Source organism: Mytilinidion resinicola (assembly GCF_010093595.1).
Source record: "Mytilinidion resinicola strain CBS 304.34 unplaced genomic scaffold BDZ99scaffold_7, whole genome shotgun sequence".
Lineage (NCBI taxonomy): Eukaryota > Fungi > Ascomycota > Dothideomycetes > Mytilinidiales > Mytilinidiaceae > Mytilinidion > Mytilinidion resinicola.
Window position 1 is genome coordinate 282,674 of NW_022985443.1, and position 22,769 is coordinate 305,442.

The window sequence follows — 22,769 nt, forward strand, 5'->3', positions numbered from 1 at the left end:
GTCAAAGAACAGGCTTTGCAATTTGAAGCTGAGGCCATCGAACTTCTGCTTCGAAGCTGGAGCCCCCCCGAAAACCTAGCCCCACATATAGAGGCAACGGAAGTGAGGGCGGCTGCTTTCGCCGTTCAGTGGGGTTCTATTCTGCGGTTACACCAGGCAATGTGTGGTTCTGCCAACGACGAGGCTCGTACAAAAGGGCCAACCGAGCACATTATTTCTGCACTTTCTTTGATACGACCAGGCTCTCAGATGGAAACTCATATTTTATTTCCTCTTTTCATGGCTGGTGTTGGAAGTGTTACAAAAGCTAACCGGCTGACTCTGGAATACCGGATCAATATTATGGAAAACACTATTGGTTTTGGTAACATTGCAAGCGCTCACAAGATAATGGAAGAAATGTGGCGAAGATACCTTAGCGGCGAACCTGCTGAGTGGGAGGTATTAATGCAGGCGAGAAATCCAGGCCTTTTGCTATTCTAGACAATCGTAAGGCACCAAGCGTGTGCTCAGCGTTCGACTTCTTGTAATATTTTGCAATCTTAACCCGGAGGAGGTCTTATCGCCGGACGAGATCGTAGAATTCGCCTCTCCGTCGTATGTAAAAGCGGGTGCCACGCCGCGACGGCATTCTCTGAAAGGTCTAGTCTAATTCGGCTCATCCACATAGGTTTCCTCCGATGACCCTAACACGACCCACCTGATCAAGCTCGTTCGAACGTCACTTTGATAGCCCGAAGAACTTTCCGGGGTCACACCATTTTGCAGAAGCCTTGCCAAGCAGCAGATACATCCTACGCGATATGTAGCCGGATTTATATACCCCACTATACTACATAACAGATCGAGTTCGACATCCATCTTTCACGCAAACACGATCAGATCTCAACTTATTCGTCAGCATGGCGCCGAGCGCAATCACTCCCCAAAGCTCGCCTAGACTCGTCGCAGCACCCATTGCAAACGTTATATCGTAGGTTGCCATCCGTGTTCTGCCATGCGCTGTATAGATCTATGTACACTGTTCTATCACTGTCTGTGGTACTTCGATGTATTCTCAAGATTCTGTGGGGACTTATTCTATGGGTATCTATCTACCACTCCTTGAGGTGGCTCAGCGATTGCTTGCACTTCTGTCTCGTTCACATCCGCGTAAACATCGGTTAATCATACCCATAGGCCAAAATACAACCACTGGCGAGCTGATTTGCAGAAGGATGGTTTCGCCGTAGTAAAGGGAGCTATACCGAAAGAGCGAGCAGTGCAATATCAGGAGGACGCGTATGCCTGGCTGAAGTCGTTCGGTACTGACCTCGACCTCAACAACCCCGATACCTGGATTAAGCAAAACCTACCTGTTCAAAGTAAAATCAACACATTCCACTCCTATTGCGTCGCGCACGAGAAGTTTATGTGGGATGCGAGGATGGAGTCTGGTGTGTTGGACGCATTTGCATTACTATGGGGCACCGACGAACTACTAGCCAGCTTCGACAGTCTCAACATCACCCTTCCCAATCGCAAAGATGTCCCCCGAAAGGCAGCATGGGAGCACATCGACCAGAGCCCTCTGAGACGCGGCCTTCATTGCGTGCAGGGTATCCTGAACCTCTCGCCATCTGGACCAGAAGACGGAGGCTTAGTCGTATACCCCGGCTCGCACGCCTTGAACGACGAATTCTTCGACAACAACACTGACCAATCTACCTGGACGTCTCTAGATCGCTACTTGTTCGAAGAAGACCAGCTGGCGTGGTTTCGAGCTCGCGGAATCGCGCCACTAAAGGTATGCGCAGAGGTCGGCGACCTGATACTATGGGACAGCCGCACTGTTCACTACGGCGCCGAGCCGTCGGAGAAGAGCGAGCAGATAAGGACAGTCATCTATACCGCGTATACGCCCGCGAGGCTGGCGAGCCCAGAGCAGTTGGCACTCAAGGCACAGGCGTTCGAGAACTATGGAGGAACGACACATTGGCCCCACGATAACGTCGTGCCCAGAGATACAAAGACATACTTGGAGGACGGTACGAGGGACCCCAAGGACCGAGATCGGCCCTTGACCCTCCCGGAGAGGAGTGATAAGTTGTTGAAGCTTGCGGGTGTCAAGCATTATTGACTTTGATCTAAACGTCGTCATAAGGGAAGCTTTCATGTACATACTACAATCGCGACTTGAGCTGTATTACCTCGTAGTAGATCTATGTACACTTAGTTACCGCTGTTTGAAGTGCCTCGATGTGCTTCTACAAATCAAAATGAGATGTGTTTGAGCATGCAGGTCAACACATCAATCCACACCCAGCAGTGTTAGATCCGTATATAGAGACTTATTCCAGATGGTCTTACTCAAAAAACTTCCAGGGCAGCATTTAAGACCCTCCCTTTCGAAACATGCACAATGAAGCCTCCCTTTTTTCCGATTTTTTCCCTACGTCGTGGCTTCAATCTTTCCGTAGGTCCATAGTATTTTCCTCACTTCTTCTCGACCCGGCGACCGGTTACCCGGCACCAGAATCCTCCTTGCCTCCCGCCACCACAGCTGCACAACATCATTCAGCCCGCCATCCATATTTCAAGCGGGGTATCTCTCTTCACGACGGCCTTCCTGAGTCAGGGCTCCGCTTATCAAAAACGCCACAACGCTAGGTCGATGCGTGAAAGTTGGAAACTAGTCTAGCTCGCGCTCGATTGACACAAGGATGTACACCGTCGTATCTCGACTCCTTTCCCGCCATCCGCTGTGCCGCAGTACCCCGCAGCTTTAAGTTGGTTCCCGCCCTCCACCATCCTCCTAATAGCTTAGACTTCTTCACTACTGACGGGCTCGTATCCCGTCGGATACTTCACTACAGAGGCATACGGATCTAGAGTCGATACCTATCTGGAATCCTGGATGACCCTTGATTGTGGCTGCTGAATCGTCGGGTCTATAACGCGATAGTCGTGATACGCCGACTTCTATCAGGACTTGTGATAGCGAAGCTATACACGACTTGTGTATATGAACCTGGATCGACTTCCATTTTGAGGTGTCCAGAGAGCAGCCGGGCTTGTCGAAGTTTTAGGGACATAGTCTCGTCGTCTTCGCATTTTCCATCTTCAAGACATTGCCTTCAGTCATGATGCTTCGACCCAGCGCTAGAATCCAGCGCCAGGCGCAACAACCCCCTTCTACTGTCATTCAGATTTCAGCAGAGAAGCAGCCACGATGGTACAAGGACGCCGGCGTGCGGAAGATGATGTTTCCGATCGTAATCATCTATCTCACGCAGGTTTGCACGGGCTTTGACGCTACGTTAACGGCGAATTTACAGAGTTTCAAGAAATGGAAGTTGGGTATGTTATATACCTTCATTGCCGAAACGAATAGAAGACTAATGGTAACTAGATATGGGCAAGCCGACTGCCTCGCAACTCGGAGTCATCACAGCTATTTATTTCATCGGATGTCTTTGTGGGAGTATTCCTGCGTCAATTGTCACGGACAAGTAGTACGTAGACCCTCTTTGAAGCTTGATATTCCCTTATTAACGCATCTACAGTGGTCGTAAACTCGCCCTCGGCATGGGCCAATTCTTCACTATTGTCGGCGCCGGTTTCCAAGCCGGATCCCAAAGTCGAGGCCAATACATGGGCTCCCGTTTCATCCTCGGTTTCGGCATCGCCTTCGTCACTAACGCTGGCCCAGCCCTTCTATCCGAGTTGGCTCACCCCCGCATTAGAGGCACGCTTGTATCATTTTTCAACCCGTTCTGGTACCTGGGCTCCATAATCGTAGCCTGGACTAGCTTCGGCACCAGTCACATGCCCAAAACCGACACCTGGGCGTGGCGGATCCCGTCGGTACTGCAGGGTCTCATTCCTTGCGTAGTCATGGCACTCCTCTGGTGGGTTCCTGAGTCCCCGCGTTGGTTGGTCTCCCAGGGCCGCACCGAGGAGGCAATTGCGATTATTTCGAAGTACCACGGAAACGGCAACCCGAATGACGAGGTAGTGGTCAGCCAGATCGCGGAGATCAAGATGGCGATTGAGACGGCGAAAGAGGGTATGACCTGGAAAGCTCTCATGACACAGAGGCAGAACGTCCACAGGCTTTTGATTGTAGTTTGCATGACGTTGATGACTCTTTGGTGCGGACAAAACATCCTCTCATACTACTTCTCTCCTATATTGAACAGCATTGGTATCACTGATACAACGAGCCAGTAAGTCTCTACTGGATTTTTTTTAACCCGCACATGTCTGACCGACTCTCTTAGAACTGGGATCAACGGCGGCCTGAATATTGCCAACCTCCTCGCCTCCATCATCGGCGCCCTCCTTGCTGAACGCATTGGCCGGCGCAAGCTCTGGATGTCGTCTTTCATCGGCATGATCGTCGTCTTCGTCCCCTTCATCGCTCTCTCCGCCACCTACGCCCAGAAGAAGTCCAAAGGCGCGGGATACGGCGTCATCGTCTGCCTCTTCCTCTTCGACATCATGTACAACATCGCCTGCAACCCACTTCTCTACTCCTATCCCACGGAGATCATGCCATTCTTTATGCGTGCGAAGGGACTAGCGGTTAAGAATTTCGTTGGCCAGATTGCGCTGATTATCAACATGTACGTGAATCCGATTGCGCTGGCGAAGATCGGGTATCACTACTACATATTCTTCCTGGCGCTTAACGTGGTCTGGTTGACTTTGATTTTCATGTTCTTCCCTGAGACTAAGGGATACACTTTGGAAGAGATGAGTATGCTATTTGATGGTGATGCCAGTGTGGTTTTGGGACAGAGGACCGGGAGTGAGAGGACCGGGAGCGACCCAGAGGATGGAGACGTTGAGAAAGCGAGTGTGCAACCGAAGAAGGAATAGAGATGCTATATTTTCGTGACGGGTATTTGAAAGAGATACCAAAGGAGTTTCCAATTTGAGATTAGTCTAGGGTTCATGATAGTAGAAGCCCCCAATTCAGGTCGATCCATGACAGCTCATGATGCAGGCGAGCGATCACAAGTGACATTTCCGCGGCACTCAGGATGCTCCAAAGGCGCTCCATTCCGGGTCCGATATCTGAGGTGAGGTGAGGTACTGACACTCTCTGGGGCTGTCTTTTCCCCACTCTTCACCTCCTCACAAAATGCCTCAAGGCCCTTCCCACTCTACTCAATCTGACGTCTCAGAGGCCCGATTTAGAGTACGCGAAGTGTCGTTGAAACAAGAGGTCCTTGGCCCTGGAATAGAAAGCCGCTAACCAATAGAGGGCAAGCGTGCTAGGCTTCCAACCCGAACCTTCATTTCTTTTCTCAACGTCCCTTCAGCGTTCCATCATCAACATCATTACCGCTTCTTTCCATCCAATATCTCGACTCTTCAGCCATGTTAAGAGCTGTAGCTCAGCTTGCAGCTATCCAGAACTCCCACCTGCTCTTATCGTAATCCTTGAGGATGCATTACGAGGTTCTTATCTCTGCTTCTCACACCACTTTGGTATCCTTTCCCCTTGTAAAGCGTTGATCTTACCTCAAAGTATCGAGTTTCGGATCAAAACCTGCCTTTCTTATTTGTCAAGGTCATGATCAATATCAAAAACATGTGGTGTTGCGCGAAATTATGTTGGTATCACAGTACCCCACTCCAGAGCTCAACGATTGGGTCGCCATGTCGTCACTACATACTCTCAAAATCCCAACTTAGTCCCACTGAACCCTTTGAATTATAACTTCTCGTGAATCTGTTCCGTTCTTTGTCTTCTATTCATTCCGTCTCTCCACACGTTATGTCCCTCCCACTCGGGGCGGTTGATGCCACCGCAAACCCCATCCCGGGGACTGTTCACCTCGTCGACCTCGAAGGTACCATCCATGCTCTCCACGCACGCGGCGGCCAAAAGGACATCGTCCTCGTCCCCGCACCCTCGTCCGACCCCGATGACCCTCTCAATTGGTCTCCGCGCCGCAAAGCCCTCAGCACGATATGCATGTGTGTATACACGCTCATGGTCGGCATCGCTAGCGCCGCCATCTACTCCGTCCTTGAACCCATCAGCGAGAGCACGGGCCTCACGCTCGGGGACCTGAACGCTGGAACCGGGTACATGTTTCTCTTCTTCGGCTGGGGATGCTTGGTGTGGCAGCCGCTGGCGTTGCAGTATGGGAAGCGCCCGGTGTATCTGTTCAGTATACTTGCGACTATGGCGATCCAGCTATGGGCGCCGTATACGAAGAGCAACGGACAGTGGATCGCGAATAAGATTTTGCAGGGGTTCTTTGGGGCGCCAATTGAGAGCCTTTGTGAGATCAGTGTTACGGATATCGTAAGTTTATTCCTAGGTTCTTTGGTGGAAATTTCTGCTTGGAGTCATCGATCCCAACGGAATTGAATCGCCCGCGATGCGAGTGATGGGAGGCTAGATTACCCCTTCGCTTCGTGCTATCGTGCTGCATGTCAGAAATGGCTACCCGTGGGCACGTGATCGACGAAAAAAGTCCCTTGCCCATAGGCTGTGCACGCTTGTTTATCGCTGCTTGGGGCCTCAGTGGGCTTAGTGGACTGGAAAAACTTCATGATTGACCATGTACTTCGCAGAAAAGATGCTCTCAATAGTGGCAGATAGTACTGACACTTGCGCCAGTACTTCACTCACGAGAGAGGAACATATATCGGGCTGTATGCCCTGTTACTGGCTGGCAGCAATTTCCTCGCGCCCGTTTTTGCTGGTTTCATTGCTGATGGCCAAGGCTGGAAATGGGTTCTAGTAACAAACCCAATTATTCTAGCCACCTGTAACCGACCGCTAATTAGTCGGGTATCTAGTATTGGTGCGCGATCTTCTGCGCAATGGGCTTCGTCTTCCTGTTCTTTTTCATGGAAGAAACCAACTACATCCGCCATACCCCCGGCACGCCTCTTAACATATCAAACTCCCCGTCTTTCATACAAGAAGCATCTTCCGATCCCGAGAAGGCCGATCTTGACGAGAAAGCGACTCCTTCGAGTCTCTCAGAGGCGCCAAGAGCCACACATGGACCAAAGAAAACCTATCTCAACAAGATTGCCCTTTTCCAACCCGCCGACCTCCACAAACCAAACGAACTCCTTGCCATGGCAACCCGTCCGTTAATCTTCCTTACCTTTCCCGTAATATTCTACGCAGGCTTCAGCTACGGCAGCAACCTTGTCTGGTTCAACGTCCTCAACGCCACCGCCTCCCTCATCCTCGGCAACACTTACAACTTCAAGCCCAGCATGGTCGGCCTGGCCTACCTAAGCCCCCTCGTCGGCGTCGCGCTAGGCAGCTTCTACACCGGCGTGCTCGGCGACCGCATCGTCGTCTGGAAAGCCCGACGCAACGGCGGCATCTTGGAGTCCGAGCACCGGCTGTGGCTCTTCGCGCCGAGCATGCTGCTCATTCCATTTGGCCTCATTCTCTGGGGCGTTGGTGCCGCGCAACATGTGCACTGGTTTGGGTGCGTGTTCGCGATGGGGGTGGTGGCGCTTACGAACACGATTGGTATACAGTTATCCGTGTCGTATTGTATAGACTCCTATCGCGCGCTGAGTGGGGAGGCGATGGTGACGGTTATTCTGGTGCGGAATACGATGAGTTTTGCTATTGGGTATGGGATTACGCCGTGGATTAAGGGGATGGGGTTGCAGAACGCCTTCATCACGGCGGCGATGGTGGGAATGGCGCAGTGTGCGACGGTTTGGGTGATGGTGGTTTGGGGGAAGAGGCTGAGGGAGCAGAGTGTAGGGAGGTATGGAAAATATGTGGAGGAGATGGCGAAGAGCGGGATGGTACATTAGAGGAGTTGAGGGGCTACGCTTACACTTCAGCATATCACGCTTGGTCATCTGGCAACTCGTCACAGAGTGTGGGGTGGCTCGGTATGTGAACTCAGCTTCCAAAGCGATCCAAGATCTCTTGCTATCGATAGGTGAGTCAAATAGTATATTGATATTTACTATATGTCGAGTGAGTTCATAAATTTGGACACTCCTCCCAGCTGCTTGGGGTATCCCGATACGTCCTTCAGCTTCCAATTCAGATGTAGAACTTGACGCAGTGGAAATAGGGCTACCGTTCGACTGACCAAAGATATTCTAGCTGGGGTACTCCTTACAGTGGTATCGAGCGGGCAAGAGTGGAGAGCACGCAGTGAGATATCCACGTGCCAAGACTTATAACCTAGCATTGGACTTGGAAACTGTCGGCTACCCATCCCTATGTCCAGCACATCCCTTTCCTCTCCTCCAATTCCCAAAGAAACCTGCACCTCGCCTCATACTCCCTCCAATCATGTTCCTTGAGTTCCCACTTGATCCACTTCAGTTTCTCTTGTTTGACCAATTCCTGGTCATATATTTTCTTGGAGGTTGGATCTCTGAGCACCGCCCATGCCTCCTGTATCCCTTGGTACAATCTTAAGATTGTCTCGCGCTGCTCGCCATCAGCATGGCTTTGTGCATGGGGGTGGTAGTGCTCGGAGAGCGTTTCGTATGCACACTGAATCTCTGTGGCGGTTGCGGATGGTGGAAGGGAGAGGTAGCTGTAGTGTGACATTTTAGGTTGTGGTCTGGTGGTGGTGGTGGCAGTGGTGGGTGTGAGTACCTGGATGTGTAATAGGGATCTTACGAACGGAGTCTAAATAAGGGAGATCTTTGAGGAGAAAGCGCACTGGTGACGCGGTAGCGGGTGTTGAAGGCTGCAGAGAGTGATGAGGTTAGTGAAAGAGACCAAGATGTAGTTGCCAGGTCTGCTGGATGGAGCTCGCGGGCGTCACTGTGAAGTGTTTCCTTCTATTTTATGCTGGGGATTCACCCTTGGATAGCCGAATTCACGTGACATCGCATGGGATTTTCACAGTATCGAGTACTGCCCCCCTTTCCCTACAACTCACCGTCTTCAGTGCCCCTATCGTGAAGCTGGTACCAGATCTCATAGACTTCTCCACTCATACCCCTACTGAGTTCAGATTCACTTGGATTTTCGTCTCTTCTGGGCTTTCGTCTACATCGCCTGGTCCCCTCCGTCGTGGCGAATCAGCTCCAAGTCGGTGTGGGTCATTCACTAACTCAAGTCGGGTCCACAGTGACCCCACGCTAGGTTGCCTTTCCGCGTTGTTGACATCCTCCAACCACCTCCACCCTTCATCCACACCGCCGCAAGATTGTGTCTGATTTGCGTCAACTCCTCCATCCCAGAACTCCATAGCGCACAGTTCACTACTCCCTTTCTTTCTTTTGACACCTCCTTCCGCTGCACTGGCCACCCCACAGTGCGCGAGAGGCTATCAAGATGGGGCTGCGAACGGGGATACGCGATCGTCTCAGGCCAGAGGTTCTCCACTAGCCGCAAACCAGCGTCGGCTAGTAGCCAGCTTGTCAATGCACACACCGATGCGAGGTGTCTTCCTGGCGCGCTTCCAGCGGCCAACCTCGATCAGATTGACGCTATGATCAAGAGCGTCCGCCAAAACAGTCAGCAGCAAGGTATGGATTCTCGTCGGCTACCCTACTAAGTCACTACACCCCCTTCCTACATAGAAAATATACCAGAGTTCATCCATTTCCACCAATCTATCGAATCTAGCCCTCGGTGTACGAGTTGAACCAGACTAACGATAGAAGTAGACCGTATTAAAGTCCCTTCCGCTGCCCTCCCGAAGTCGCCTTCACCCCCCTGTGAGGCCACCTCCAACGGCTCTTCTCTCTCCAATAGGCCGGCGAAAGTGGCCCCTTCATCTACCCATATTGCCACACACTTGGCTCATATAACTTCGGCTTGTGAAGGTCATGACAGCATTGCCACTAAAACTTCCATATCCACCTTACAAGACACGCCTAGTTCCACCGGCTCGACTACGCCACCTTATTCCCCCGAGACCCCGTGTCGCATTAAGCGTGCAACCTCCTGGCCAACGCCACCCACAGTGGTAACAGTCACCGAGAGCGTATCCTCTGCGTGTGCAAAGTCTCTCGGTCCGATCCACTTTGTTCTGGCTGATGTGCATGATGAGAGGATTTCGACGGCGACGGCTGGTGAAACAAGCAACAAGACCGAAGCCAGTGTAGTCGAGGCATACACAGTGCCTTGGACCTCTGAAGGATCCGATACGGAATTGTCCATTAATCAAGATTTTGACGGAAGCGAACGCAGCTTTTACGACACAACGTCTTACAACGAAGCTCATATCAAGAAGCTCATATCAAGAAGCTCATATCAAGAAGCTCCTGAAACAGCAGCAAGTCTTACTTTTCTCTCACGGAAAGCGACACTTCGCGAACATCCTCGCTGCTAAGAGCATTCGTCATGAGCGAGAACTTGCACAAAAAGACGCTGAAGCAGATAGCTTGCGCCTAGAACAAGGTGATACTATCAAAGACCACCGCGAGCGTCGTAGACAGGCGGACGCAGAATTCGCTAAAGCTTTGGCGAAGAAAGAGAAATTGATCCGCGATCTCGAAGAACACAACAAGAAGTGCTACGACATGGGATACGCCGCGAACAGTCTAGAGCTTGACTACGCTAGGGACACGCTAGTGAAGCGAGATGAACAGCTAGAGAAGAAACGGGCTTCGACGCGGGAATGGAAATCAAAACACAATGATGTTCTCCGCGAGAAGGAGGATCTCAAGCTTCAAATCGAGGCATTCAAGAAGCCTGAGAACAGCCATATCATCGAAGCCTACCAGCAGAGCTTGGAGGTATTGTTGGAAAGCGGAAAGAGGGTCGACGAGGCCCTTCGACAGGAGAAAGAGAAGTCGGAAAAACTCAACAACGTCATCATTGCCACTCAAGGCAATATCAAGAACTACGTTTCTCAGTTTAATATCAACCAAGCCCGCATTGAGGATCTCTGCGCCCGAAGTAACAGGGATGCAGAGACAATTCGCAAGCTCTCAGAAGATAACGAAGCTCTCCGAGCGAAGAATTCCGGATACGAAAGCTGGGAACAGGATGTCAAACCTCTACGACTTGCTACAAAATCCAATGTCGCGTATCACATTCGCGAAACTGAGAAGCTTTCTCGGTGGATCAAGGAGGCCATGGAGGATCATGCGGAGTCCGGGGACGATGACTTCGATCCGGATTTCTTCAAAGAGGCATCACTAATCATATTGAGAGTCAGAGCGAGACCATTCAGGCTATGGTGCAAGCTCAGAATACGGAAGGAGAGAAGTTAAGAGAGTCTATTGAGAGGGAGCATGAGTTGATCGAGCAGAATAGCAGACTAGCAGACGACGTTCGCAAACTCCAAGTCGAGCTGGCGGAAGAGAAGTCCCAAACAAAGAAGTATGAAGCTACGCTAGATGCCTTGGAAATGCAAGAAACCAATGCCCGAAAAGAACTGGCATGGCGCAAACCCATCTTCGAAGAGCATAGGGACCGCTTCACCTATTACAAGAACCAAGTCATTGAACTCCGCGGAGAGAAAGCAGCGAGCTGGGCTGAGAACCCAGATATGAACGTGGCAATCGAAGCGCAGGCAGAGGTCGCTCGCCTCGAAGAGGGCATCAACGAAATGATTGATAAACACGAGCCGCTTCATCACGAAGTGAAGACATTGACCAAAGAAAAGTGCGTTGAGACATCAAAGTATCGAAGCGAGATAAGCATCGCCAGGACTGAGAACGTCCAGCTGAAGCAAACGGTTGATCGCCTAATTCGCCGAGTCCAGGTTCATGAGCCCGACTTCTCCTGGGACAATCTCCTTGAATCGGAAGACGCTGGCAGACGGGAGCCGAGTCCACTCCGCGATCCCACCTACCGGCCCCTCGACGAAGCAGCTGAGCGGACGGTTGTCCGTCATCTGGGACCTGTGGAGTCGGGAGCACCGCCAGAAGTGATCAAGAAGTATATCCCGGAGGAAAACTGGGTGGGCGATAGCAGGAATAACGAAATGTTCTGTCTCGACCGGGCGCATCTGGAATGGCCGGAATATTTATACTGACTCAGGTTGAAAATTGATGTGAACTCTGTCTTATTTCGGGGGCCCGAAGGCCAAACTATATACTACGTAGGAAGTGACTGTATGCATAGGCAGAAGCACTAATTGGAGGCAGCAGTAGGCAGCATTAGGCAGGGTAGGCCACCGTACCCCAACCCCTCTCTGTAGAAGTTGTAACTGGCTAGGCATGTAGGCAGCTACTATGCCAGCAACTCCAAGTCTGTACGTAGGTGACCGTGAACCGTATGAGTTGTTGATCCTAGGTTGTAGCTGTTACAACCCGAGTTACTGTGAGCCTGAGGGCTTCACGCCTGAGCCACCGCGACGGCCTGAGCGCCGTGCTGCATTAGAGAACGAAGGTCAAGATGATTCCCTGGAAGTAGAACGTCGGGAACAGCAGGCAGAATTGGATGAGCTGTATGAGGAGGAGAGGGTAGCGAGTCAGATGAAGCAAGAGAGCGAGGCGGCGGAGAATGGCGATACAAAGCAGAATTGCGAGGTGGAACAGGAAGATGATATCGAGCAGAAGAACGAGATGAGGCAGGACGGCCAGGATTATGATTGGTATTAGAGGGGCATGGTGATTTCTTCTAGGCGGATGAGGGTTGCCAATGGGACTGGCTGCGGAAAGGCGCGGTTGTAGAATAGTCTCGATGTACTCATACCCCAGCACAAGTATTAAAAGCATACCACGTACATCTTTTACGCTTGCTATCTAGTTGATTTGAGTTTCCTTTGACAGAGTATTGGCCACACTGGGACATGTCAGAGGTGGTAACCTTGTGCACTGTGTTACGACGGTTTCGTGCGTTTTTATGCGTCGATATCAGGAATTCAGTTCGCTGATGCGAGAACCCAGCTTCTCACGCTAACTCTAATGATAGGTATATACATTGGGCTTCTCCGCTTGCAATACCATAGCTACCCGCACTGACCAATATAACGCGCAAGATGTAAGCCACATGCTCAAACGAGTGTAGATCGTTGAACAGGTGGCGATACCAACTGTCTGCTCTTAATGGAGTTATCTGCCGGAGAGCACACGGCATCTTCAGCAAAATCATCCACTTTCTTTCATCGCCTGCTCCTGATTTTCGAGCACTCGGCTCCGTTGAAACAACATGGAGCTCGCAGCAATTGGACTTGCATCCAACGTCATCCAATTCGTCGAAGTTGGTTTCAAAATCGTCGCCATATCCAAAACCATCCACGACTCTACGTCCAGAGCACCACGGCGTAATGACGAGCTCAACGCTCTCGTAACCAACCTCTCCGTACAAACTAAGGAAGCCATGGCCAATTGTTCTATATTGAGAGGATCCGGTGCGGCGTTAGAGCTCGTCGAGCAATGCAAGCAACTGAATGAGGAGATCAGGCCCGTTCTGGATAAGCTGTAAGTCCGAGATAGGCGGTCGCACTGGACCCTTTTCTCTGCAGCCGTCAGGAACTATGCAAAGAAAGATGCCATTAAGGATTTTGAGCAACGTTTGCAGCAGCTCAGCACGGGCTTGAGCAGCTGTTTTACCATGCAGCTCCTCGAGAATGACTCGAGTTTCGGAGAACTGCTGCGCAAAAATCTTCATTAGCAAGTTCACACGGAAAGGGAAATCAAGCAGCTCGGGTTGAACACAAAGAAGACGCTTGAAGAGCTCAGCGCTTCGTCTGCCGCGCAGTCGGGAATGCTCGACAAGGTCTCCCATCTGCTCGAGCTAAGCAAACAAAATGAGACGTTTGCTGCCGAGCAGCGTCTCTTGGAATCATTATACTTCGACCAATTAAACTCCAGATATGGGACTGTGAAAGAAGCGCGTGAAAGAAGCGCATGAAAGACGTTTGAATGGATTCTGAAGGGCGGCGAGCATGGCAGCGGCCACGGACATAAATTTAGGTTCAATGAATGGCTTCGAACCGGTCGACCGGACAGCAATGTTTTCTGGATATCAGGACGGCCAGGAAGTGGTAAGAGCACCTTGATGAAGTACCTTTGGCGCAACACGGATGTGGAGAAGGGCCTTCAAGGGTGGGCTGGCGATCGGACATTAATCAGATTGAACTTCTTTTTCTGGGCTGCAGGGTCGTCTCTTGAGAAGTCTCGCAAGGGATTGTTACGATCTCTGTTATTCCAAATCCTTCGAAGAGTCCCCAATATAATCAGAATTGTCTGCCATGAAAAGCTCAAAGAAGCCAAAAGAAGTATTGACGGCGGTATCTTGTGTGAGGGAGTGTTCTGGGAGGAGTCCGAGCTTGTATCAACCCTGATTGATGTTGTAGAGAAGGCGATATCTTCGCCATTCTGTCTCTGCTTCTTCATGGATGGTCTGGACGAATACGATGGTAGTAGTCTTGAAATCGTCGGAATCATCAAACGACTTGCTGAGATCGCCGATGTCAAGCTCTACATCGCTAGTCGCCCTTTATCCATTTTCGGCGATCATTTTGGACAAGATGACCGATGGAATCTTCCAATTCACAAGCTTACCGAGGACGATATTAGGTTGTATACCAGAGACACACTGGAAGCGAACAAGACGTTTCGCCATATATCTCAAAATGACGGCCGTTACCAGGACCTTGTCGCGGAAATAGTGGAAAATGCCCATGGCGTTTTCCTCTGGGTTACTCTTGTCATTCGCTCGCTGCTCGTTGGAATTACCGCCAAAGATCAAATCGAATTCTTGCAAGGTAGATTTCGTGATATTCCGCAGGATCTCAACGATATGTACGAACAAATCTTGAAGAAAATTGATCCAGTGTACAAGGCACATGCAGCCAAAATCTTCTTGATATTAGCCTACCAAGGGACTACATTGAACAGCAGCGTAAAATTTTGGCCAGTGTTGATGTTCTACTACCTCGATGCTGAAGTAAAAGACTTCAGCGTGAAACTCGCGATCCAGGATGTTTCTGAAGACCAAGTACTGGAAAGATACAACGAAACATGCCGGACCATAAATAAAGTTTGCAGTGGACTGGTCGAGGCCGCTGCTGCTGGGACTGAAAAACGTAAATACTGGAACTACTTAAAGCCACCGTTCTTCATCCACCAATCGGCTAAGGAGTATCTGCAAGCTCACACTACTAGCTCATTTCTCAGGAGCGGCATTCCGCTTGGCTTTTGCGTCCATGAATACATTTGTCATTCGTCGCTGGTGCTGCTCAAAAGTTTTCCTTGGAGAGGAGGGAGGCCACATCATGTCGTAGCTCGTACCAAGTGTTTGTTGGTTTATGCCATTATGTTGCATTCGGAGAGTGTTGATGCCGCGGTAGAAGACCAGCTCATGGCAAAACTTGACCTCGTACTACAGCATCTCAATTATGGTAGCGAAGCATCATGTTCGGCGGTATGGACGGGCAACGCCCCCAGATTTGTAGAATTTGGGTTTTTCAGAGCAACGATACTAGACGCCGCAGTGATTGAAGAAAAACTCAGATATGTGGAAAAGAGACTGGAAGAGAATCCCACGTTGCTCAAGGAACGTGAAGGAAAGCCGGGGCTTCTCACCCAAGCAGTGCCTTACGGGCTAGGGCTAGGACCGGAGTCGATGGGATTAGTCAAAATGCTCTTTGACCATGAGGCGGATCCCAACATACTGCACGCAGGGGTAAGCGCCTGGGAGTTCATCCTGATGAAACTGGATGCAACTTCGGAAAACCCGAGCTATCAGCTCCAAGACCAGTGGTTTAATTATGTGAGATTATTCATAGTTAAGGGGGCAAATACTAGTATAGAATGTGGAGCCTTCGAAAACGATGGACAGAGAGCTGGCGCCTCTCGAGAGGACGAAGAGGTCGAGACCCAGACACAGTGTCTCCAGCAAAGCCTGGACACGATTCTGGCCAAAACGGCCATATCAAAATCAGATGTAACGATGCTATGATTTGCGGAGCAGTGCCGGAAGCTCACGGACGAGTGCATGGACACTCTCAACTCGGTGAAAGCCACAAAGGATCGTTCGCGTGGGAGGATCTTGGTCGTGGCGCTTAAGAAAATGCTGAAGAAGGAAAAGATTGTGGCGCTTCAGAAACCGCTAGATTCTATGCGGGCGGAGATAATGGTGAAGAGGATGGAGCAGATACAGAGTGTTACGAGTTATGAACAGGTTCTTAGGGACGCGCTTCGGGAAATCCAGGATAAGAGCGATTCTCACTTCGCGGAGAACAGAAGGGTTCGGAATGGTGTGGAGCAGACGTTGCATGAGATCCGACGCCAGTTGGAACGGTTCGTTAGCCAAGGTCTTCTCGCTCTCGTCAAATGCCTACCTTGGGCGAAATGTGCGCCCGGCGATTTCGCGCCAAGTAATGTAAGGGAGTTCAATAGACGAGCAGACATGAACGATATAGTCTCCTATATCGTGTTCTCAGACCCTCCGATCGGACTATCCCAACATATATCGTTACTCTCTGGCTTGGAGATAGCACTAGAACAGCTGTCACAACGACTCTTGGACCCTGGCCTACCCTATAACATCCTGTACGATATGGTAGCATCGTATATTGATTTTTGCCCACACCAAATGACGATGTTGGCATTCGCTGTTTTCATTAGAAGCGGTCAAGGCGTCACACTCCGGAGGCACAGGTGAGCCAAAGATGAGTATATTGATGCGTTTATTGATGCGATACTGATGCAGAACCCTGCGCTGGTCGATGGGCCGGGAGGAGGAGCGACACTACTGGAGTATGCTTTTCGTGGCAATTGGACCCTGAATGTGGCCGACAGGCTTTCCATATTTCAGATTCTATTCAAACATGGCGCAGACCCTCACAAAGCGAAACTGGGCAATACGCCTTGGGAAACTCTTTTGGAACATGTTTGTCTTCTTCCTAGATATGATGTCCGTAGATATCGAGTCGGTTCACTGGAAGATTGGCGAACTCCCTTGGTGCGGTATATCGAGGAGTTCTTGCGTCATGGTCCAAGGTTAAGACAACAATGTAACATAAGAGGGAAACTAGGCCAGGGGGTTCAAGCCATTGTTCCTATCGTAATCGTCAAAGAAGCATTCAGTGAACAACAAGTCACTCGTTTGATCGAGATAGACGATGAAGAGGAAGAGAAGAGGCGACGGGGGTCATGGAATTGTATGAGTTGCTTTGGTCGAAGGACGAAGGGATACAACCAGCTCCCTTGATAGTTGACGAAGGAAGACTTGACGGCTGTTGCGAACAGTACGCATCCAGAGAAGGATTTTCTGTGGGGCTTCATGTTCCATTTGGTATTGTTCGGTAGCTCATCTGGAAAACGATTCGACATGTACCGTTCTTTTCATGAAATTTTCCTTTCACATTCGTCCTTGTTCTGCTAGGCTGTAGTTTCTGGAGAGTGCCTATTCGACTATCGAAGATGTCGTCTAGATATCAGCCGTATGAATGGAGCCATGTTTCTAGGTCCAGTGACCTCAAGTTGACATCGTCTGGAGTCCGTCAGGGTTTTTACCTCTGTGCCCAAAGCTTGCACATATCAGCTCTGATTTGGAACCTATCTACAATCTCGTTATGTGCAGACCCCAAGATCGCCCAGATCCACCCATCCCTTTTCTGCAATGTTAGTAACTCAGAAGTACCATAACGCCCACTCCATATCAGACAAATCCGCGCCCACCTCTACTCAATACAAAACGCCCTTCGTACTCATCACCTCTCCCTCCCGCCCGGCGACCCTCGTCGTGGCCATCCTCGTCGCAACAGCCAGCGCCTTGAACGCGCTCTCTGCGCGATGATGATCATTGTCCCCCCTCAAGCAATCCACATGCAGCGTAACCCCCGCCGCCTGCGCAAAGCTCTGCAGACAATGCGGTATCATTTCACAGCTCAAATCCCCAATCTTCTCCCTTTTCAACCCAAGATCTATCACGGAGTATGGACGATTCGAGAGGTCGATAACCGCGCGTGAAAGGGCTTCGTCGAGGGGACAGTAGGCGCTGCCGAAGCGTGCAAGGCCGGTGGAGGAGCCGAGGGAGGTTTTGAAGGCGGCGCCGAGCGCGATGAAGGTGTCTTCGGCTGTGTGGTGGTCGTCGACTGAAGCACCAGGCGTTAGCATTCATTCATTCTTCATAACCACCCTTCCTTGCGCAATTGTGAGATTTTCACGTACTATGTAGGTCCCCTCGACACCTAATCCTCAAACTCCACCCCGCATGTTTCGCTAGCGCATGAATCATATGATCCAGGAACCCAATGCCCGAGTCTACATCTATCGTCTGGCTCTTAGAGACCTGCGCCGCATGTCCCTTTGCCTCGCCATTTGTGCGAGCCTCCTCTTCCTCCCCATCGAGCGGTGGGACGGGACCGCCGTCTAACGAGAGCGCGAGGGAGATCTTTGTTTCGTTGGTGTCGCGCTTCAGCGTTGTGGTTCTTCGTTCGGCGCCCATATTTACAGTATCGCGGGGGTATCCGGAAAGATTGAGGTGAGGATCGAGTGGCAATTGCGGTCGTGATGGGATGGGGTCGAGGTTCTTTGTGGCGGGGAACTTTTTTCAACGGTGACGAATGAATGAATCGCGGGACCTGATTAGATAAGAAGCTCTAATTTTTACAACCACTACCCTCGAGATCACCAACGCCTTGGTACAACAATATAGCGGGGTAGCGATCTCACGATATTCTCTCGAAATGCCGTCAGCGACTCGTGATACCGATGCGACTATGGTAGATGCGCCGGCGGAGGAGGGCGCCGTGGAGAGCCCAGCACCGGAGGAGGCGGAGGAGCAACGGATCAGGGTGGTATGTGACTTTACAAATGAAGAACATTTGTTGCGGTCTGATTGTAGGAGAGTTTTGGCTAATGGGATGCCTTGTAGCTTTCCGGTTCAACAGAAGAAGCAGCTTCCTTCGAGTTCGAGAACGAGGATCACACGCTGGGAAATGCGCTGCGGTACATTATCATGAAGAAGTAAATGCTCCTATTTCGTTACTGCTAGCCGAAACTGGAATTAACACCATGCAGTCCCGATGTCGAGTTCTGCGGCTACTCCATTCCACATCCCTCAGAAGCAAAAATGCATCTTCGAATCCAGACATATGGTTCGTACATCCACCTCCATGTCCACTCCTCCGTCCTAGGCATTCCTATTTTAACGCTTGTGAAAAGACAAAGTAAGCGTCTACGATGTCCTCGAGAAAGGCCTGAACGATCTCTCGGACCTATGTGAAGTCGTGATGGACAAGTTCACGATTGCGCGGGACGAGTTCAATGCTAAGAAGGCGAGCACCACCTGACCACTTCTCTCTCCAAACGGGACGAGACACGGTTTTGGATGCATTCACAGGCGTTGATCTGCACGGTTCGATTTATGGATGGCGTACGGTAAGGAAAATGGTATTGGCTGGCATATATACAATGTCTTCTGGGTTCGATCCTCTTTCGACTCGAGTGGGGCGGATCTAGTTCCTTCCCTATACACCCGTTAGCTCTGCTTCTCTTCCAGATGCCTCTCCTCTGTGAAGGGTTTGGGATATATACCTCCAAGAACCCATTGATGAAATTCGCCGGCAGCCTCGCCTTCGGCTCCTCCTCCGTGCGGAAGTACTTTAGCACGTGTGTGAGCTGTTTCCAGTAGTTCAGTGTCTCCTGTTTAACCCATTAGCACTTTGCCCTTTCCCATACCCGTTCCCTTCTATCCGGTGTGTCCTGGATTGTGTATGCGGGCTCGTACTTGAAACTCCTGGTGCGAATTAAACAACAACACATCCACCGTCTTCAACTGTGCCACATAGCGATGCCTCTCAAACTCTTGCCTTATCTTTGTTCGGATCGTCGGGACGGGGAGGCTGAGGGAGTACATATTTTGAACTTCGGGTGCCTGTGTCGATAGTCTATTAGCTCATATCCAATCCCCAAGACCATCCAATTTCGCCAATCCAAATCCCTTAGCCCTTTGTCATATCATTCCGAGTCCATTGAATAATCCGAGAGGGCACACATACAGCTCTGATCCAGTCCCGATACGAATGTAGAACCCTCGTTTTCGCATCGCCCCAATTGGCCGCTATACCTTGTTAGCTTTCTGCCTTTATCCCTCTCTTCATTATTAACATACACGAGCGCGTCCGGACAGCGAGGTAGGTCGGGTTGATCATCGTGGGCGGCGTGGGAGCTGGGCGGGTGAGAGGAGTAGTGGGTTGATGTTGCGGCTCCGCGCCCGCGAGCTTGATGCGAGGATGACTAATCAGTGAAAGTTAACTAGTTATGGAGCTGCATAACTTTCAGCCCACCTTGACATCACTTCATTAACACCCCAACACCAGCTTGCTATCTTATTATTCGACTTCTCACCACTACCAGCCTACCCAGAGCGAGAAAAGGCTGACCTCACCCCACCGCAACCATGCCCCCAACCCGCACCCACGCGCGCTCCCGCAAACCGCCCCCAGAAGGCTTCAGCGACATCGAAGACACCCTCCTCGAGTTCAGCAACAAGATGAAGGACGCCGAGAACGCCTCGCACGAGGGAAAGAAAAAGTACGAGACACTATGGCCGATCTTCCAGATCACACATCAGCGGAGCCGCTACATCTACGACCTGTACTACGAGAAGGAGGCGATTAGCAAGCCGTTGTATGACTGGTTGATCAAGAATGGGTATGCGGATGCGATGCTCATTGCGAAGTGGAAGAAGCAGGGGTATGAGAAGGTATGTACATCCTAGAGGGACGAGAGGAAAAAGTGGGATGAAGGCTAACGGGACCGATTTAGCTGTGCTGTCTCCGCTGCATCCAAACCAAAGAGACGAACTTCAGCTCGACCTGCATCTGCCGTGTGCCTAGGGAGCAGCTGAAGGATGGACAGGATATCCAGTGCGTGAGCTGTGGGTGCCGGGGATGTTCTTCTGGGGACTAGGCCGCTGTCTTCTCTATTGGCATCGGCATTGAGATCCTAGAACGCGGCAGGAAGTCAACCTCCTGATCTATTGGCCGGAAACAAGGGATCGGGCTGGCCGCGGTGAATCGTGAGGGAGGGATCGATGGAGGTATGGAGGACGGATTGTTATACCCCAGAGCAACCACATCGACTGCACGGCTACTTCAGATTGCTGCGAGGGTAGAGGTACCCACACCTGCTTTTCAGACACACTGGTGTTCTGCAGCTTAGAGTCTGGGATGAGGCTGCTTTATGCTGGACTAAGCTTCATGATCTTGGATGTGATCAGGCGCGTAGAGATTGGGAAAAAGGTGTGTCGTCACTCACTCGATACCAACTCCGTCATTTTCTTTCTCGACACAAACATACTCATTCATTTTCAGACCCTTAACACGATGTAAAGGCTGCCACAGCTCAGATCAGGCTACCTCTTGACTGACTAGCTGCCTGCGAACTGAGGCCCTCCTGACAGTGTCGGCGAGTGAGCAAGTTTGGCCCCTGCGCTATTAGATACCTAGGTAGAGCCAATTTATCGTATCAAAAAAACAATTCAACAGCTTTCACGGTGCAAATCTGACTATCTCTTGACTGACTAGCTACCTGCCAGCTGAGGACCTCCTGACAGTGGCGTCGAGTGAGCAAGATTAGGCCCTGGGTATTAGAAACTTGATTCGAATCCAAAACGTCATATCAAATCACCCAATCCACACTCTCTTGCCAAACGTCTGTGTACATATATTCACCATCACGCGGGCCCGGCCTTCAACGGCGAATGCAAGACACCCGACATCGTCAAAAAAAAAAAAAAAAAAAAAAAAGGAAAAACAAGAAAAACATGAGCAAAAAACCATGACTGCCGTGCCTTTGAAACCAGTGGTCGCCTCAGGACACAGAAGGTTCGATTATACCAGCGGCCGCCTAAGGACACAGAGGGTAAGGTTGAGCAGTCACCGGTCCCATAGGGACACAGATGACTTTGTGACTCACGTAGTCATGATTTTGGAGACTTCGGAAAATTAACAGTTATATCTAGTTACCGTAGGTGAGCCAGAAGAACCTCTCCACTTGCCATGTAATTCAACCCACTATGAACCCTTCAAAAATCTCAACACGATGGGAAGGTCGTTCGTTCCACCACAAAATCAGTATTCCCTTTTCCTACACTCCTCTTAACTACCCGCGAGGGTCCTCCCTACATCGCCATTCCACCCGCAAAACCATCGCATTCACCATGCGACATCGACGACACCCGCACACCCCCTCCCAAGTTCGAACCTCCAGCCCTTCAACATCCCTCGTCCACATCTCCAGCGCCCTGCCTTACTCCGAAAGACAGAACTCCGATTCACGACCTCGAGCACGTGGTGGCATCCACCTCGTAAACTCCCTCAATCCCCCCCCCGAGGGTGCCTCAGCACGCCACACACACACACGCGCGCGCAGCGAGGTTACGGCTCCAGCCCAATTTGCAGGTTCTAGCAGCTTTCCTATAGCTGTAAGGCTGTGAGGTCCGATTCACGACATCACGAACGTGACATGCACTTCTAAAAAAAAAAAAAGATGCGTCTTCATGGGGTGCCCCAATATACGACACACTTGCGCAGCGAGGTCGAAGTTATAGTTAGCTCGATATTGAAGGAGCTACACGTATACAGCGTCTAGGAATACAAGCGGTCAAATTCAGGACCTCAACAACGCTAACTACGTTCATGGCTTAGAAAGAATCCAACTACCTTGGGCCGCCTTGATACCCCGGCGTGCGCTTGGCAACCAACGTAGAACTGGTACGGACAAGGGGAATCTGACTGTCTAATTAAAACAGAGCGCCGCTCAATTACACAGTCTAATCCATGAATTTAGTTTTCTTTAGGTTCCACTACGCCTTAATCTACTAGTTCACAAGTCGTCACCCCAAAAAACACACGATGCACAAGTTCTTCAATAAGTATACTAAGCTTCATGTTCTA

The 22,769-nt window shown here is 50.7% G+C and overlaps 14 protein-coding genes across 14 annotated transcripts; 10 read left to right on the forward strand and 4 right to left on the reverse strand.

The window, feature by feature from the left end:
• The first annotated feature begins 693 nt into the window (after positions 1-693).
• BDZ99DRAFT_274801 (phytanoyl-CoA dioxygenase) lies at positions 694-2,257 on the forward strand. The gene is made up of 2 exons (XM_033713935.1): positions 694-973; positions 1,180-2,257. The coding sequence occupies exons 1-2, from the start codon at positions 903-905 to the stop codon at positions 2,117-2,119; spliced, it is 1,011 nt and encodes a 336-aa protein (XP_033578365.1). The 5' UTR covers positions 694-902; the 3' UTR covers positions 2,120-2,257.
• Positions 2,258-3,212: 955 nt separating this feature from the next.
• BDZ99DRAFT_413827 (general substrate transporter) lies at positions 3,213-4,992 on the forward strand. The gene is made up of 4 exons (XM_033716706.1): positions 3,213-3,339; positions 3,392-3,494; positions 3,546-4,208; positions 4,263-4,992. Exons 1-4 carry the CDS (start codon positions 3,240-3,242, stop codon positions 4,861-4,863), a joined length of 1,467 nt encoding a protein of 488 aa, XP_033578366.1. The 5' UTR covers positions 3,213-3,239; the 3' UTR covers positions 4,864-4,992.
• A 775-nt stretch (positions 4,993-5,767) lies between these two features.
• Positions 5,768-7,968, forward strand: BDZ99DRAFT_497179 (MFS general substrate transporter; the record flags this gene model as incomplete). The annotated part of the gene is made up of 3 exons (XM_033723495.1): positions 5,768-6,304; positions 6,623-6,745; positions 6,805-7,968. 3 exons carry the CDS (start codon positions 5,768-5,770, stop codon positions 7,795-7,797), a joined length of 1,653 nt encoding a protein of 550 aa, XP_033578367.1. The 3' UTR covers positions 7,798-7,968.
• Positions 7,969-8,215: 247 nt separating this feature from the next.
• BDZ99DRAFT_518684 (uncharacterized protein) lies at positions 8,216-8,554 on the reverse strand (the record flags this gene model as incomplete). Its single annotated transcript, XM_033725324.1, has 1 exon — positions 8,216-8,554. One exon carries the CDS (start codon positions 8,552-8,554, stop codon positions 8,216-8,218), a length of 339 nt encoding a protein of 112 aa, XP_033578368.1.
• An 892-nt stretch (positions 8,555-9,446) lies between these two features.
• BDZ99DRAFT_569466 (uncharacterized protein) lies at positions 9,447-11,959 on the forward strand (the record flags this gene model as incomplete). Its single annotated transcript, XM_033727884.1, has 4 exons — positions 9,447-9,483; positions 9,625-10,114; positions 10,194-11,118; positions 11,175-11,959. The coding sequence occupies 4 exons, from the start codon at positions 9,447-9,449 to the stop codon at positions 11,943-11,945; spliced, it is 2,223 nt and encodes a 740-aa protein (XP_033578369.1). The 3' UTR covers positions 11,946-11,959.
• Positions 11,945-12,228, reverse strand: BDZ99DRAFT_461482 (uncharacterized protein). The gene has a single exon (XM_033719627.1). It carries the CDS (start codon positions 12,129-12,131, stop codon positions 11,976-11,978), a length of 156 nt encoding a protein of 51 aa, XP_033578370.1. The 5' UTR covers positions 12,132-12,228; the 3' UTR covers positions 11,945-11,975.
• On the forward strand, positions 12,083-12,602 carry BDZ99DRAFT_274823 (uncharacterized protein). The gene has a single exon (XM_033713936.1). The coding sequence runs from the start codon at positions 12,145-12,147 to the stop codon at positions 12,511-12,513; it is 369 nt and encodes a 122-aa protein (XP_033578371.1). The 5' UTR covers positions 12,083-12,144; the 3' UTR covers positions 12,514-12,602.
• A 461-nt stretch (positions 12,603-13,063) lies between these two features.
• BDZ99DRAFT_474974 (uncharacterized protein) lies at positions 13,064-13,568 on the forward strand (the record flags this gene model as incomplete). The annotated part of the gene is made up of 2 exons (XM_033721943.1): positions 13,064-13,335; positions 13,529-13,568. 2 exons carry the CDS (start codon positions 13,064-13,066, stop codon positions 13,566-13,568), a joined length of 312 nt encoding a protein of 103 aa, XP_033578372.1.
• Positions 13,569-13,828: 260 nt separating this feature from the next.
• On the forward strand, positions 13,829-15,049 carry BDZ99DRAFT_559411 (uncharacterized protein; the record flags this gene model as incomplete). Its single annotated transcript, XM_033727255.1, has 1 exon — positions 13,829-15,049. A coding segment is annotated over one exon (1,221 nt), but the record flags the coding sequence as incomplete, so codon positions are not given.
• A 2,501-nt stretch (positions 15,050-17,550) lies between these two features.
• Positions 17,551-18,313, reverse strand: BDZ99DRAFT_384770 (imidazoleglycerol-phosphate dehydratase; the record flags this gene model as incomplete). The annotated part of the gene is made up of 2 exons (XM_033715402.1): positions 17,551-17,960; positions 18,037-18,313. The coding sequence occupies 2 exons, from the start codon at positions 18,311-18,313 to the stop codon at positions 17,551-17,553; spliced, it is 687 nt and encodes a 228-aa protein (XP_033578374.1).
• Positions 18,314-18,492: 179 nt separating this feature from the next.
• BDZ99DRAFT_461484 (RBP11-like subunits of RNA polymerase) lies at positions 18,493-19,463 on the forward strand. Its single transcript, XM_033719628.1, has 4 exons — positions 18,493-18,665; positions 18,743-18,834; positions 18,889-18,965; positions 19,033-19,463. The coding sequence occupies exons 1-4, from the start codon at positions 18,555-18,557 to the stop codon at positions 19,158-19,160; spliced, it is 408 nt and encodes a 135-aa protein (XP_033578375.1). The 5' UTR covers positions 18,493-18,554; the 3' UTR covers positions 19,161-19,463.
• BDZ99DRAFT_440236 (NADH dehydrogenase, alpha subcomplex, subunit 6) lies at positions 18,841-20,021 on the reverse strand (the record flags this gene model as incomplete). The annotated part of the gene is made up of 5 exons (XM_033717703.1): positions 18,841-19,337; positions 19,405-19,512; positions 19,598-19,744; positions 19,869-19,930; positions 19,982-20,021. The coding sequence occupies 5 exons, from the start codon at positions 20,019-20,021 to the stop codon at positions 19,326-19,328; spliced, it is 369 nt and encodes a 122-aa protein (XP_033578376.1). The 3' UTR covers positions 18,841-19,325.
• A 140-nt stretch (positions 20,022-20,161) lies between these two features.
• BDZ99DRAFT_497183 (cell cycle control protein cwf14) lies at positions 20,162-21,113 on the forward strand. Its single transcript, XM_033723496.1, has 2 exons — positions 20,162-20,575; positions 20,638-21,113. The coding sequence occupies exons 1-2, from the start codon at positions 20,270-20,272 to the stop codon at positions 20,779-20,781; spliced, it is 450 nt and encodes a 149-aa protein (XP_033578377.1). The 5' UTR covers positions 20,162-20,269; the 3' UTR covers positions 20,782-21,113.
• Positions 21,114-21,678: 565 nt separating this feature from the next.
• BDZ99DRAFT_461486 (uncharacterized protein) lies at positions 21,679-22,672 on the forward strand. Its single transcript, XM_033719629.1, has 2 exons — positions 21,679-21,732; positions 21,832-22,672. Exon 2 carries the CDS (start codon positions 21,890-21,892, stop codon positions 22,307-22,309), a length of 420 nt encoding a protein of 139 aa, XP_033578378.1. The 5' UTR covers positions 21,679-21,732; positions 21,832-21,889; the 3' UTR covers positions 22,310-22,672.
• The last annotated feature ends 97 nt before the right edge of the window (positions 22,673-22,769 follow it).

Coding starts and splice junctions, on each gene's coding strand:
- BDZ99DRAFT_274801 (XM_033713935.1), top strand. CDS start 903: ATGGCGCCGAGCGCAATCACTCCCCAAAGCTCGCCTAGACTCGTCGCA. Junction 974..1,179: donor CCCATTGCAAACGTTATATC/GTAGGTTGCCAT, acceptor TCATACCCATAG/GCCAAAATACAACCACTGGC.
- BDZ99DRAFT_413827 (XM_033716706.1), top strand. CDS start 3,240: ATGATGTTTCCGATCGTAATCATCTATCTCACGCAGGTTTGCACGGGC. Junction 3,340..3,391: donor TTTCAAGAAATGGAAGTTGG/GTATGTTATATA, acceptor AATGGTAACTAG/ATATGGGCAAGCCGACTGCC. Junction 4,209..4,262: donor ATCACTGATACAACGAGCCA/GTAAGTCTCTAC, acceptor CGACTCTCTTAG/AACTGGGATCAACGGCGGCC.
- BDZ99DRAFT_461482 (XM_033719627.1), bottom strand. CDS start 12,131: ATGCCTAGCCAGTTACAACTTCTACAGAGAGGGGTTGGGGTACGGTGG.
- BDZ99DRAFT_274823 (XM_033713936.1), top strand. CDS start 12,145: ATGCCAGCAACTCCAAGTCTGTACGTAGGTGACCGTGAACCGTATGAG.
- BDZ99DRAFT_461484 (XM_033719628.1), top strand. CDS start 18,555: ATGCCGTCAGCGACTCGTGATACCGATGCGACTATGGTAGATGCGCCG. Junction 18,666..18,742: donor AGGAGCAACGGATCAGGGTG/GTATGTGACTTT, acceptor GATGCCTTGTAG/CTTTCCGGTTCAACAGAAGA. Junction 18,966..19,032: donor TCTTCGAATCCAGACATATG/GTTCGTACATCC, acceptor GCTTGTGAAAAG/ACAAAGTAAGCGTCTACGAT.
- BDZ99DRAFT_497183 (XM_033723496.1), top strand. CDS start 20,270: ATGCCCCCAACCCGCACCCACGCGCGCTCCCGCAAACCGCCCCCAGAA. Junction 20,576..20,637: donor AGAAGCAGGGGTATGAGAAG/GTATGTACATCC, acceptor GGACCGATTTAG/CTGTGCTGTCTCCGCTGCAT.
- BDZ99DRAFT_461486 (XM_033719629.1), top strand. CDS start 21,890: ATGAACCCTTCAAAAATCTCAACACGATGGGAAGGTCGTTCGTTCCAC.